The sequence below is a fragment of the Struthio camelus genome, chromosome 1 (assembly GCF_040807025.1).
Source record: "Struthio camelus isolate bStrCam1 chromosome 1, bStrCam1.hap1, whole genome shotgun sequence".
Lineage (NCBI taxonomy): Eukaryota > Metazoa > Chordata > Aves > Struthioniformes > Struthionidae > Struthio > Struthio camelus.
Window position 1 is genome coordinate 7,816,809 of NC_090942.1, and position 14,388 is coordinate 7,831,196.

At 42.4% G+C, this 14,388-nt stretch overlaps 1 protein-coding gene across 10 annotated transcripts in view; it reads left to right on the forward strand.

Moving 5' to 3' along the window:
* Positions 1–10,835, forward strand: part of OPTN (optineurin) — a 19,589-nt gene extending 8,754 nt beyond the window's left edge. For all 10 annotated transcript variants that reach the window (XM_068914318.1, XM_068914037.1, XM_068913967.1 and 7 more), the window contains exons 7-14: positions 765–849; positions 4,535–4,650; positions 5,315–5,464; positions 6,907–7,000; positions 7,715–7,873; positions 8,533–8,663; positions 9,639–9,721; positions 9,961–10,835. In XM_068914318.1, coding sequence (XP_068770419.1) covers positions 765–849; positions 4,535–4,650; positions 5,315–5,464; positions 6,907–7,000; positions 7,715–7,873; positions 8,533–8,663; positions 9,639–9,721; positions 9,961–10,082 — 940 coding nt within the window. In that variant the 3' untranslated portion in view covers positions 10,083–10,835. The remainder of the gene's footprint in view (positions 1–764; positions 850–4,534; positions 4,651–5,314; positions 5,465–6,906; positions 7,001–7,714; positions 7,874–8,532; positions 8,664–9,638; positions 9,722–9,960) is intronic.
* The last annotated feature ends 3,553 nt before the right edge of the window (positions 10,836–14,388 follow it).

The window sequence follows — 14,388 nt, forward strand, 5'->3', positions numbered from 1 at the left end:
CCTATAAAACAGGGATTACAATCATCTTTGTGCCATTGGCAGACTGAATTTAGTGATTATGTGAGGCACTTAGACATTTCTAAGGAGCTTTTCCAAAACAAATTTAATTCTAAACTTACCTAAGAGAGTTTTTCCACCGAGATTTACATGAAGGTCTATTTGAGTTCAGTTATATTGGTGTAAATCAGCATGACTGTTCAGGCCTGGAAACTGCCTAAGCAGTAGCTGTCCCCACATCCCCAGTCTGCAGAGACAGAGTAAGACTTTCAGCACATCACCTGCTGTAAAAAGTTGGTCTCCCAGTAGTTGCTTCTACATGGTCTTCCTAGAAGAGGTAATGAGCCATAGCTAAATAATTCTTAGAAATCTCAGCCTTTGAAAATATCAAAGGAAAATAGAGGTAATATTAACCACGGTTCAGTGAACAGACTGATCCATTTCCAGAGGTTAAGCAGTTTTAGATTTTACCAAAGATTGATCACTGTGGACAAAAGCACTACAGTCGATTGTCACTGTCCTCCTTCCCTGCTACCACAGACTTGCACATGTGTTTTAATTAAACCCACATGCTGGCTGCCTGGTGTTCTTCAGGAGCCCCACTGCTCAAGTAGGCTTTCCTGCACGTTTGTGCTTTCAGTTCTGCGTCTCGTTCATGACTGTGATGTTAGAATGAGAGTATATAACCGGTATGAAACCCGTGAAGAGTCTTAATCTCGCTCAGATGTGGGCCAAATCCATCGCTATTGGATCCTTCTGTTTTCTAGGCTGTCAAAGCTGAAGAAGGAAGAAGGCAACCGTACGGAGAGTGCAACTCAAACTGAGAAGGAAGAAGAGGAGAGTTCAGAGGTTGTAAGTACCTGTTGTCCTGGGCTTAGATGTAAAAAATTAGAGTTGGTCTGTTGAGGCCAATAATCTCAGGGCCTAGATTTCTGCTTGTACGCAGGGAGCAAAGGGCAATTGTCCCACATGTGGCCTGGAAGTGAATTTTGAACTCTCCAATCCAGTTCTGAGATCTGGTTCAAAATTACACCAACTACCAAAAAAAGGTAAGGTTGATAGCCAAGAATTAGGGATGCATGGTATAATTCCAGGTATGCCTCTTTGCCATGACTGTGCCAACAAAACAGAGAGGGATGTAGTCATTTTCAGGTCCACAAAGTCTTATAAACTGAGTGAATTTTCTCACTGCTGGCTAGGTCAGCTTTTGGGTCAGAATCCAATGGCAGCATGCTGTAAAACAGACCTTAGATGTAGAGCTCCTATGGCACCTGGTGTTATTTTTTTCATAGTTTTGGTGAGACGCATTTTAATGGTGGAGCATAACTATCTTCGACTGAGATGCAGTTGCAGGCAGACTTAGTCCTATTATTTTCAATCAAGGCTTTGAATGGATGCTGAGGCTGGGATTCAACTCCAGATTCAGATTAGTTTATGTGCCTACAACTGTAGGCATCTCTGTGTGAGTTAAGTGTCATAACAGGCAGTGGAGGTCCATTCAGGCTCAATGCAGCTGTATAATACAGGCACCTAAGAATGCCTGTATTTGATGCACCGTGGGTTACCTGAGATGCTGCATGAGGCTAGCAAATATGAGATGGGATCTACTGAATATTCACCCCGGCCCTTCTAAAGTCCAGGGTGAATATTCGAGAGCAGGGTTGTCCTAGTTAAACAAGACCTTCCTGTACCAGTTTGTGGTCAGGCTAACAGATGTCCTTTCCAGGGAAGGAGAATGACGTCTCAGTTATTTCTTTCCAGTATTTCTGTCTCACCTTTGCCTGAGCTACAGCTTAAGCCAGATGTTCTTCATCTAAGTTGCTGATATTGGGGCCAGCATAATAGCGTCCTTGTGACGGTGCTCATTGTTACTATTTATTATGCCTTTGGATATCTTCAGAGGGCTGTTGCCAACTGAGCTGCTGTTGTCTCTCTCTGCTGTAAGCTGTAGTTCTTTAATGAAACAATGTGTGGGTGCAGCATGGACCATCTGAGGACTCTGCAGGTGAGGCCCTGGGAGGCAAGGAACACGCTCTCAATCCTGCTTTGGCTCTGGCTGGAGAATAAGGAGTGGCTGAGGGAGAAGAGGCTAGAGCACATCCTGTGTCACAGAGGCAGCTGGACACTAACTTCTCTGCTATCCTAAGAAGAATTGTCTTAAAGTACAACTGCAGTTATTGCTTTGCCATCCCTTGGAGGCTGACTGCAAGCCTCCCAGAAACAGATCTAGGAAGCTGTGGTTTAGGTACTGCTCCTTTCCTGGGCAAGTTAAGAAGTGGGTGTTAGAGTGACAGTGAGAGAAACAGTCTGTACTGTATGATGGAATTTTTTGAGAGTCAGGTTAGCCTTGTCTTCAGTGAGGCTGGCAAACTTGCTTTCCAGAAGCGAGGAGTGATTGTATCCTGATTAAGGAAAATATCTTGGATTCTGGCAGCTTTCACTAGGGACTAAGAAACCACAGCGTGACTTTTTGAATGTTTCTAAAAGCCTCCTTTACTTTATTAGGAGTCAGACTCTTACCACTGATATATGGTTACATTTGTTGACATATTTTCTATTCAGGCAGTTTCTGCGGATGTATGGTTTTCTGAAAATTGAAATACCATCACCTTACAGAAATCGGTGTTTTCATCCATGAGTGTGATTTGTTTCATTGGATTGCTGCATTATGCAGTTTTGTGGCTTATTTTGTAGCTGTGATGGTAAAAGAACAATCTCTTTCTGCTCTTGAGATAGAACTGGCATTGTGCAATGGGCTTTGTGTTTACACTGTTGTGTTCAGTCTCCTTTGCTTGGTACAACCGGTAAATGATAGCGACTCGGGTGGATTGCCAAGGGTGTCATCAGCATCTGCTGTCATAGCTGATTGTGTTCTGCTTGCCTCTTAGTCACACTGGCTTTGTTCCATGCTTCTGGTGTGAGCTGAAAGCCAGAAGTGTCACAAGTCATCATGGGTGAACCACTTCTATCGCTTCAGTTTTCTTACGAAGAGGCACACTTTTCCTTTGAGAAAAGCAGAACTTCTCTTCGAGGATATACAACAGCAGCATGCTTTTGATGTACCTGTTGTCTTTTTAGCCACAGCTCATTCCTAAGCTGAGTGTAATGGGCTGGAGACTTTCCATGCGTTTGAGAAGATCAGACGTTATCAGTGAAAATTACTGTACTAGGGAAAATTAAACTGATGCTAGCATGATTATGAGATTCAAGCCTTTCTTTAGGAAAGCTCCCGGAGGTACCTCTAGAGTCTACAGACCAGCAAAAATCCAAAGTTTCAAGTCTTCTAAAAAGTACGGATATATTTTAAGGATTGGGACTCTGAGGTGTCCTTCATGTCTTGGGTTGGAAGAAAACATAGCTGCTGTTTCTTTCCTCCTCCTGCTTTTTACCTGTCTTTAGGGTCTTTCAGTCTGTGTATTGAACAAGCAGATAGTTATGAGTACACTATGATGTAAGTAATTATTGATTTAAACAAGGTCAGTACAGAATATACATCATTCAATATCTTGCCCATATTAGGTCAGAGATGGTCCTGGTTTAGTTAACATTTGACCATCAGAAGTGAATCACCCTGAAGACTTGCACCAATGTTTGAGGTGTTTGCCAGACAACAGAAAATTAGAACTAATTGGATGTTTTGTCTAATGCTCTTCCTATGGTCTAAAGCCCAAATGAGAGGGCAGAGACTCACAACAAAGTTGACTACAGTTTTACTAGAAATCACTTTCTTCTTGGTTTGCAAAGTTGATTCATGAATGAGTGGTAATGCAGTTACCTTTGGGGTTGATTTTTCTCCTTCAAAAAGTCATAGCTGAAGACTCCTGCTCTTGTGCTGCTCTTGCATGCAGTCTGGGAGAGACTCCTGGGTGTAGGGAGGTTTGTTGGGGAGGTTTCATATGTAATTGAAATAATTCACAACAAATAAAAATTCCTGTTTCTCTGCTTTCTGACTGAAACAAGAGTGAAGGAATCTAGAATGGAAGGGGTAATTCCAGTGCAAGATGTAGAAAGGAAGGAAGGTGAAAGAGGTTGAGGTTTTAATCTGCCTTCTCTATATCTAAGTTGCTTTTTCAGTTCAATATCTGCTGTCACGCCTCACTGATGCTAGCAGGTTGTAAGCCTACCGAAGGAGAACTCACTGGTTTATGTCTCTTTGACAGACTATAACTGTTGTTTAACTGTTCAGAGGGGTGGCAGTAATCACTAAGTTGGTTTGCTTTGCCCGTATGTGTTTTAAACTGTGAACTCCGAGAAAGAAAATGCAGGTGTGTTTCCCATCTGCTGTCTTTAAGTCACCCAGATTTTATGGAAGTGTTAAGTCAAAACAGGGTTCTGCCATATTTCAGAATAACTGGTAATTGTGAAACCTTGCGGAAGGGGTCTTACTGTTGAGTATAAAGTGTAATGGTGCAGAGTGACTCAGGCTGTTTTCTCTAGAGCAAGAAGGTACTTCCTGTGGTTAGATCTCTTAGCTGGCCTGCAGCTTTCCTATCCTGAATTGTCCATATATAATTTTCCTCATTTTTTTCTCTGCAAGGTTGGCAGTGAAGTAGAAACCCTGAATTTGCAAGTGTGTGCTCTGTTTAAAGAGCTTCAGGAGGCCCATGAGAAGTTAAAAGAAGCAGAACTGATTCAGAAGAAGCTTCAAGAAAAGTAAGATTCAAAAAACCAAAAGTTCTGCTGTGACACCCCGTATACATTTGTGTGACAACTCCCGCCATGGGAAACTCACTGTCTCTGCAAATATCAACTTAAATATCAGTTTCATAGAAATGCTGTAAAAGATTGCTCTTCCTTTGCAAGTAGAGAATCAAGTGCAGAAATCAAGTAATTCTGACAAAATCTGAGCTGTCAACCTAGTTCTAGAAATAGAATTCCAAAGCCTTTAATTTTAATATTTTGGTTTTAACCCTTTCTGACGTAAAGGCAAGCTTTTCTTATTTTCCTCTTCACATAATCAGTCCACATTTTAGTCTTAGGAGAAAAAGCTAAAGAACCCAGTTATGACCATTTTCACATGAACTCTCTCAGTGTTTTTGCAAGTGAATCCTGTAGGTTATAAAAAGTGGATACAAGAGCCTTACATCAGTTTTCTGTCAAATTCCAGTTGCTTAAGATTCATAATAATAAGAAACAAAGTGTTGGGTTCAGCATCTTCGTATTCTAAAGGCTCTATACGTACTTATTTTGTCTTTCCTTGTTCTTATCAAAATAAGCCTTTACAATGAACCACACAAAGATTCATTTTGTGTGCTGCCTGCTGTGCCAGAAAAGGTGAACACGAGAGGTCAACCATCTTTTTCCCCTGTTCTGTCAGGTGCCAAGTACTTGAAAGGAAAAGCTCTGCGGCTGCATCAGAATTGGATGAGAAGCAGCAGCTAGTATACACCATCAGGAAGCTGGAACTTCAGGTGGAGAGCATGCAGTCAGAGTTCAAGCTGGAACAAGCCAAGACACAGGAAGAAAGGTGAGTATGACTTTGTTTTGTACGTCAAGGAGATACCTATTGCCTCTGAGAAAAGGAAATCAAAGGAATCCTGGCCAAAAGGGAGCTGAATGTGGAATGTGAGTTTTGTGTTCTGCACCCTTTGAGGAAACCATGTTTGTTTGTTTGTAGAATCTGAACTCGAAACCTGCATTTACCTCAACATCTGTGACGTTTTGAATCTGGAGTCTCCACATTAGATCCAAACTGAGTCCTTTTGCCCAGTGAACCCCTCACTTAGAGAAATTTGAGCTGTAAGCTCTGACTTCCTAGAATCACAGAATGGTTGAGGCTGGAAGGGACCTCTGGAGATCATCTAGTCCAACACTCCTACTCAGCTAGGGTCACCTAGAGCACGTTGCCCAGGACTGCATCCAGACGGCTTCTGAATATCTCCAAGGACAGAGACTCCACAACCTCTCCACAACCTTTTGGGCAACCTGCCTCAGTGCTCAGTCACCCTCACAGTAAAGAAATTTTTCTTCCTGTTCAGATGGACTTGTATCTTCCTTTTGTCATAATGTCTAAGGCAGAGGCAGAAGCATTTGGAGTCAGGTTAAATATACAAGTAGAGGGAGCAGAAAAGTGACAACAATTATCCCATTGACTAGCAAGGGTAAATGTGTCCACAGGTTGGCACGGTAAGGACAAGTCAGGTGGTGACTGTAATGAGCAAGTGACAGTAATTAGGAGCCTACAGCCCTTAGACTACATTTGCGGTTAGGAGAGGTAAGCACGGAGTGAAGCTGAGATAAAGAGACTGTCTATTTGCTCTGGCTCCCTCTCTCCCTTTCCTGTGCAATCCGTGTAAAGACTGAAAATGTCAGTCCAAGCTGCAGCAAGAGGCTGAACTGTTTGAAGGGCCTGTCTTTGGCTGCTTGATAAGATGCTCATTATCTTTGGAAGCTGTCCGTTTCCTTTCATGATGAATTCTCCCTCACTTGACGTCTCCAAGTCAAGACTTGGATGTCTTCCTAACAGAGGTGTTAAAATTTGAACAGCATTTATACTAAGCTCACAGAATTTGTGGGCTTGGTATAAAAATATTGGATGAGGGATTCTTTAATCTGACATGCGGAAGATCGGTAAGAACATTTGTTTGGACACAGTCCATGGAACAGCACACAACTGCTTGGAAGAGAGATTGTGAGAGATGGAGCACAATTTTCTTCTCATCAGAGATGTAGATTCATTTGTAAGAACCTAGGTTGTTTTTCTCTAATGTCTAATCAATTATTTAGATTTCTGGCTACAATTCTAATCCTTAAACTCCAGGGTAATTGTAATTTTAGGAAGGAATGAAAGAAATCTTCACTGAGACAAGCAGGAGTCTGGCAAAAGAGATGATGTTTAAAAGGAGCACCAAATCTTTCAAAGAATTTTGAAGCGTTTCAAACTTTCACCTCTGTTCTCTTCATAAACAGGGCAAAATGTAGTAGCTTGCAGGATGCATACAACAAACTCCGTTCTGAACTCACTGAGGCAATGAAAACGATCGATGAAATGAAACTCAAAGAGGTAAACCCATTACAAAAAAAATCACAATAAATTAGCAGTAGAGGGGGAAGGGATGGGATAATGTATCTAGGAACAACTTCAAGCATGGCATAACTGTCATTTCTTCTACGTAACATAGCCTGCAACATAGCATGCTCTGAAAAACAGAGATCAGCACTGCAACTTCAGAATTGCTCTGAAAAACACAGATCCTGTGCTGTCAATTATGGAAAACTTTATCTACACATCAGCACAGCCATGCTGTTTTCTAGATAGGGTCTAATCTACAGTGCGGTATGGAGTCCAGCCTGTAGACAGCAGTGATATACAAAGGCATATAGGCGTTCCTGTATTGTAATTTGTAAATTGGGGAAGGTAGACCCCTAAATATTTGTGTAATCTTAAAATTATAGAATGCCTACCACGGTGAGGTCCTATTTGTAACTGCGGCTCCATTTAAGTGCCAAATTCTCCTGTATAACTTTGGAAAGGGGGGAAACACCCTCTGCAGTGTCTGTTAGGGAGTTATGTTTTGCTTGATATAATGTAGTTTAAAAGTTCAAAACTAATCTATACATTAAAATATTGTTCACCACTGCTATTTTAGTCTCAGTTCCTTTGATGACCGGGGAGCCGATAGCTTTTCCAGTGGCAGGAGGACTAAGCAGCAAATTGTTCCCCTTCAGGAAATGTCATATTTCGGGATCATCTCATAATCACAGTTCTTCCTTGCAGCTGGACAGAGTTGATAAAGCTGTGCTGGAAGAACTGACTGCAAAGGTAGAGCTGGCAGAACAAGCCCTCGCTGCAAAACAGTTCAAAATGGATGAAATGAAGCAGATAATTGCAAAGCAAGAGGAAGACCTTGAAACCATGGCTGTACTCCGTGCTCAGGTGTGAGCTCTTCTTCAGGAACAGGATGGTGCCCTTGACCGCTCTTCAGAAACTAGAAGGAGCTATCTACCAGCTCGCTCACTGAATATTTTATATCTGTTAGCTGAAGTCCAAGGCATAATTCCCTTATGCAGTCTGCCTTGCAAATGGCTGTAGAGCCTGTGTCACCATATCTTACAGTTCTGTGGAAGGAACTGTATATGCTGGAGCCTGGCACAACAAATAAAAGCAGGAAATAGATGCATTTGCGTATTTAAAACCACTGTTTTAGGAATTACTGCATATGTTTTATGAAGGATTTTAGTCAAACCTGAGACAATGTGTGTAAGCAGTAACTAAAAAGGGCCTGAAAAGGACCATTTAAGACACACAACCAGTATCTTGGCCTGGTTGCAGTGTCTGTGCCACCTCCTCACTGTCCATCTGTACACCAGAAGGCGACAGCACTGGCCCAGACCAGAGCATTGGAACTCGGAAGCTGCTGAATCTTCACCTTGTATGTAGTGCAGGTCCTCACTTTCACTGCAACCTCTAGATGGTGCTGGAGTGTATTAAGCAGATGCAGGACATAATACGGGTTGGCTATTTTAGCATATAATACATGGGTATGGTTCAATCTCAGTTACAGGTTCTCAACATGATTTAATTTTTCTGATCAGATGGAGGTTTATTGTTCTGATTTCCATGCCGAGAGGGCAGCAAGAGAGAAGATCCATGAGGAGAAGGAGCAGTTGGCTGTCCAGCTGGCATACCTGCTAAAAGAGCAGCGGAACCTCGATGATCTGAGCCGGTGAGATGCTCTGCCTGGCTGAGCTGCCTTAAGATTGTCTTGTTACCCTGTGTGCTAGAGTTGACCAGAATATTCCTGCTAGCATCTCCCTAGAAAAACAGACTGGCTTCAATACATTTATTTTGAGGTTCATTTGAATTTTAAAAGAGAAAAAACTGAGTTGACTGACTTCTGTATTTTAATTTTGTGATAGAATATCTGTTAGGCACGTTAGTCCTTGGTTGCTCTAGCAAGAGTTCACTTTGTATGACTCATACTTGATAAATTCTCCCTGCTAATTCACTTGAGGCATTTCTTAAGGTTCTGCCCTCAATTTTAGTGGTGGATCTACAGCTAAGCTTGCTACATGTGTCCCAGGGAGATCTGCTTCTGGCTCAAGGTGGTAGTGATATGTGGGCAAATGTAGCGCCAAGTTCTGTGATATCCTGGGCATTTGTCTTTTTAGTACTTTTAGTGGTAAAAGAGAAAAAAAGTAATATTAACTGTGTGTCCTCCACACATCCTGTGGAAGCCATGGGTACATAGTGCAACTGAAGAGTGTCCAGAACTTGAAGAATCAATCTTTACTGTTTGGGTTAACTGTGCACTGAACTTTTTTCCTGTATAACTTGCCTTTCCACTGTAATCAATTTGCAATGAGCTCTGAATAGCCCAAGTCCTTGGAATTTTCCAGAGGACTGTGCCCCAGATCCCTGGGTGGGTAGCTGCCTAAATCCCACTGGTGCCAGTTTGGATCTGACTTCAGCAGCACACTGGCATCTACATATCTTGCCAGGCAGCAGCGTAATTTCTCCGCCCTGTTTCTGCACAGCAGTTGTGGACTAAATGCATTGCTGGTTGACACAATCTACTTACAAATCTAATTAGTTTTGATTCTTTGACCTTTTCTGGAGACAAAAGGAAAGATACCTTCTCCTCAATCTTTTTCTGAGTCCTTTTAAGTAACTACCCCGTTCACTTCTTTATTCTCCTCAGAAACTCTTTGGCGGAGATGCAGAGTCGCCATGGAGCCAGGGCAGCAGGAAATCGGGAACATTCACCTCACCTTGTCCAAAGAGGTACAGCCAGCGCCTTCCCTAGTTCAAAGGGCCAGATCCCGCTGTGTTCAACTTAAAATAGCTTTGCTTAGCTGCAAGTAAATCTCAGTTGCTAGAATAGCCAAGGAGAAGTTGGGGTAGTTGCAGGGGGCGTGATTCTCTGGCAGTTATGAGCAAGCCAGGCTTATTTCAGCCATTACACCAAAAAAGTGAAAAATCAAGTAAAATAACAGGTAATCTTTTATCCTCTCTGCTTGCAGGAACTGGTAGTCAAGACTGGTCACAGCAGCGGAATATCTCAATGTATTCATGTCCCAAATGTGAAGAAATTCTACCTGATTTGGACACACTGCAGATTCATGTTATGGACTGCATTAATTGAGTGGTGCCCTCCAATTCTTCATGTACTGGAATTTCACCTGCCAAACAAATACACTTTTTTTCTTCCTGCTAGAATCACAGTCAATTCTACTTCTAGTGAAGCATTTTTCTAGCATTTTCTCATTAATTCAATGGGAAAAAGAGTTAGACTCCCATCCTGCCTTGTACTCACTAGTCTTGTTTTAATCTGCTTTAGGAAAAGAATTTTTATAGGCTAACAAAACAGATGCATTAAGGAACTCCCCGTGTGATTGCTGCAATGAAATATTTAAATACCATCCCCACGACATGCTCTGCCCTCATGCCTGATGTGCAAGTGATGACCTACAGTAGTGGGCTGAATTACTGAAGTGTCGGAAGGGAGATGGGTTACTGATCAGTTAAAGTACCGAAGCGCGTACATACTTCACCTTTCATATACTATTAATCAGGAAGGTAATTCATTAAAAATACTGTTCGAGAAGCCTTCAGTAAAATGGGATAGTGTTGTATTCACTGAAATGAACCCTGTTCTTTCTCCAGATGGCAGTTTTATTGCTGCCCTTGTGACTATGCTAATCTGATGTTAAATTTTTGATGGCCTATGTAACTTCTTGCTTTAGCCAGATGTGGGCAAGGTTTAAGACGGATCATTTAGGTCTGTTATATGTAGCTACTGGTGTACTCAAGTCACTTGGTTTTATAGAACTGTTCATTTTAAAGTGTAGTCTTTATTCTTCTTTATTATAATAAATTCATTTGAACCTGTACAGTATCATGCTAGAAAGAGCTGAGATGGATGTAACCTAATTTAAAAAGAGGAATATAATGAACTTTCATGTCTGAAAATAAATCTATTACAAGTATAAAATTATCTCTACCTGTGAATAATTTAGAGGCTTAAACTGGATTGCAAATACCTGTGGCTCAAAGGCTGGTGTAGAAAGAACTGCAGTGTATTAGTTCTATTCATGTCCTCACGCGTCTGTATTCTAACTTGCTGTTACACAGGGGAGGAAAATACGCCACTTTAACAACATATGAACCAGCATGAAAGGCAGGAAACAACTCGAGGAAATTTATGGGATCTATGAAAATGAAGAGTTTGGTTTCTTTTGCAAACAGCTAACATTTGCACTGTTGGAAACTGACAGAGAAGGGAAGCCAAAGAGATGCAAGAAAACCTTTGAGCTGCCAGAATGGTGTCTCCTTACGGCATCAGCTTGCCGCTCAGGAAAAGGGAGTGTTGGTTGCTGTGGCACTGCCTAGCTGGAAAGAACCCTCCAAATGGCTCTGGTCTGATCTGCCAAATATGAGGTGAGGAAACCCCTCCCTCCCCCAATTCAAAACTGGATTTCTGGAAGCGAGTATGCCAGGACAACACCCTTTAAACTCACTATAGCCCAAGAGTTAAATCTGTGCTATCTTGTGCTGTGCTAGGTCTGTGCTGGGTCACAGAAGGGCACTGGCAAGGTTTGTTTGTGCCCAATCTATTTCATTCTCCTTCCAGAATTGTGGGCAGGCTGTTTATTTATTAAAGGGACATAAATTCTAACCAAAACATAGCAAATCCAGGTAAAAAACCAATGTCACATTAATTATTCACCAGGCAAGCCTTTCCTTTAAGTAGTCCGAAGTGGGAGTTACTGAGCAGAACAAGAAACATATCTGTATGTGTTTCCTGGACTGAAGAAAACATTTTTTTCAATATATTTTTGTGGGAGAAGACAAACATTTTACATGTCATACTGTCCACAAATTCTCAGCTGCCACTATGAGGGAAAAATAATCCTTTTTTTCTCTTTGCAATTGAAGTAAGGAATAGTTTTTATTTTGGTGGTTGTCATTGTTATTTTAATTACCTATTGTAGACTCTGGATTCTTGTTTTCTGTTAGTTATAACTCAAGTTACCTCCCAGCTTCATCCATAATTTCAGGTAATGCAAGTGCTGACTGAAATCTGCAGTGAAGAGATGTTCATAGGCTTTGTTGCAACCTTCATCAATTACTAGCACTCTCAGTAGATGCAATCTGTTATTGACTTTTAAATAGTTCGTCATGACAGCAGGATTTATGGGTTTTTTTCCTTTAATCCAATTGTATTACTGGAGCTTTGTGAATGTAATGGATTTGGTGATGATCGAAATTTGATGGGAGTGCTACTAGGCTAAAATCAGAGTAACAGAACGATAATAGAGCTGACCTCATCTGAGGAGCATTAACCTTAATAAAAACACAGCATATCAATGTGAAAGGCCAAAGCAGGAATTACTTAGGCATTTGTCAAGCCAAAAAACAATCCTTTTAAGAGGCTTCAGTAAAAGAAGGGATCTAAGCACAGGAATACTAACAGGAGGCAGAAACAGGCATTAGCTGAAGTAGGTCTTCATAGAAAGGTAAGATACTAGATCTAATGTTGCAAATGTGAGGGATGAAGAACTGCAAAGAATAAAACCAAAATACACTGAAACCTGTTTATGCAATAGGAAAGCTTGTTTTTCTTCTATTACAATTGTTAACTGCAGTCCATTTAACAGAGGACAAATGAGTGGTTACTGTCTGTCATGACAGGTGACCATGGCTACCAGATGTTCATTAGCACAGGCCTTAGAGTACATCATATTTGCTTTCCTTAAGATGGGAGTTAAGATAAAATGTATTTGCCCTTTAAAGACACAGGATGCTACATGCCCATAAAATACTACCTGTGCACAGAGCCCTGTTTTTAATGAGACACATTCCTGGTATACCAAGATGTCCCATGATCAGTAATCTATTTCCATCTGGAACTGGAAACAAAAGCATTTCATTTCATTTCTGATGTAAAACACAGACTGGGTCCAGGAACAGTCGTCTAGGTTGGGCTTTAGACTTCTGTGCAGGAAGCTCAAAAGGGGTAACTCTGGATTTGCAGATCTCTGATCTCAGATGTGGGCAAGCCGTCACTGCTCCATTTGAAGATGGAGACTGGAGGGACTTAGTGATGCTCCGTGCTTAGCCTTGGTCACACGGGCAATTAGCAGCCAGAGGAAGGGAGAAAACAAACCCCATCTCTTCTGATGCCCAGGACAGAAAAATGTGAGAAACGGTATTGGGCCAAACAGGTAAGCTAGCCCTCTACATTTAGAAAAAAACCCTAAAACCTAACTCATGCATCACCAGCAGCCTGCTTTTAAGATGCAGGCAATTTGGGAAACGCTTGCAATAGGAAAGCCAGGAATCTCCAAGCGTACTGCTGTCTGCCTGCTGATTCCCGCCAAAGCAAGATGAGGCGCAAGGTGTTCCTCTACTTCCATCGCAGACGAGCGGCCGCACGTAGGAGCCTGCCTTGGGCCCTCAGTGCTCACGTGTCCTTCTGTTGCACCCTGTAGTTTCCTGTTGCTCAGGCTCCTCAGTTCCTGCTTGGAAGAGACATATATTTGCATGAACACTGAATTAACCACCAAGGAACCCCGAACAAATATCCAACTTCGGGCTAGGCTACGGTTACCTTCCCTGGGGAAAGGAGTGCCCGGCAGCAGCCAGCAGAGCTTTTCAGGTATTCGGCAGAACATTTCGCTCTTTGCTTCGGATATTTGTATGCATCTTGATTTTTCTTTTTTTTTTTTTTGTGCCATCTACTGAACGTTTTCTTGGTTCCTTCAGCTACCATGGAGTTTCTCTCCTTAATTCATCTTTTATAATCCGGTACTAGTATGCTTTTAAAAACCAGAGACATCATCCCTTTTTTTAAATATAGTCTTACGAGGTAGATTTAGTGCAAGACAGTTGGAATTTCAGCTCAAACCTTTCTCTTGGTTTTGGGGGCAATTTCTAGATGACTTCTGGCTACAATTCGGGCAAGGGGGTGCAGCCTACAACAATGAACTCACACATATCTGGAAATATTCACTTATTGCAGAACCGTGTTTGCTCACACTGAAGAAACACCGAACCAGGCCGCAGAATCCTGTCAGCTGCGCAGGGCAAAAATACATAGGTTTCAATTTGTTAAATGAACGCAGGTGCTGTTTCACACGCACGGCTTCCCTTAGCGTTTCGGTGTCCGCGGCAGTAACCCCTGGAGGACACCCTGACAGGGGGAAGCAGCCCGACCGGCAGCCAAGGACGCCCGGCCATGGCGCGATAGGAGGTTGGGGCTGCACAACGCCGCCCGCGGCGTCGCAGAGGCGAACGACAGCGGCATGATGTCGTCATCCTCCCACCCGTGACGTCACTCAGCCTTCCTACGAGGTCAGCGCCTCCTTCCCGGGCCCGAGAACCCCGGCGGGAAACCGCCCGCCCGCAACCAAGATGGCGCCGGGCGGCGTCTCGGCTTGCCAGGACTA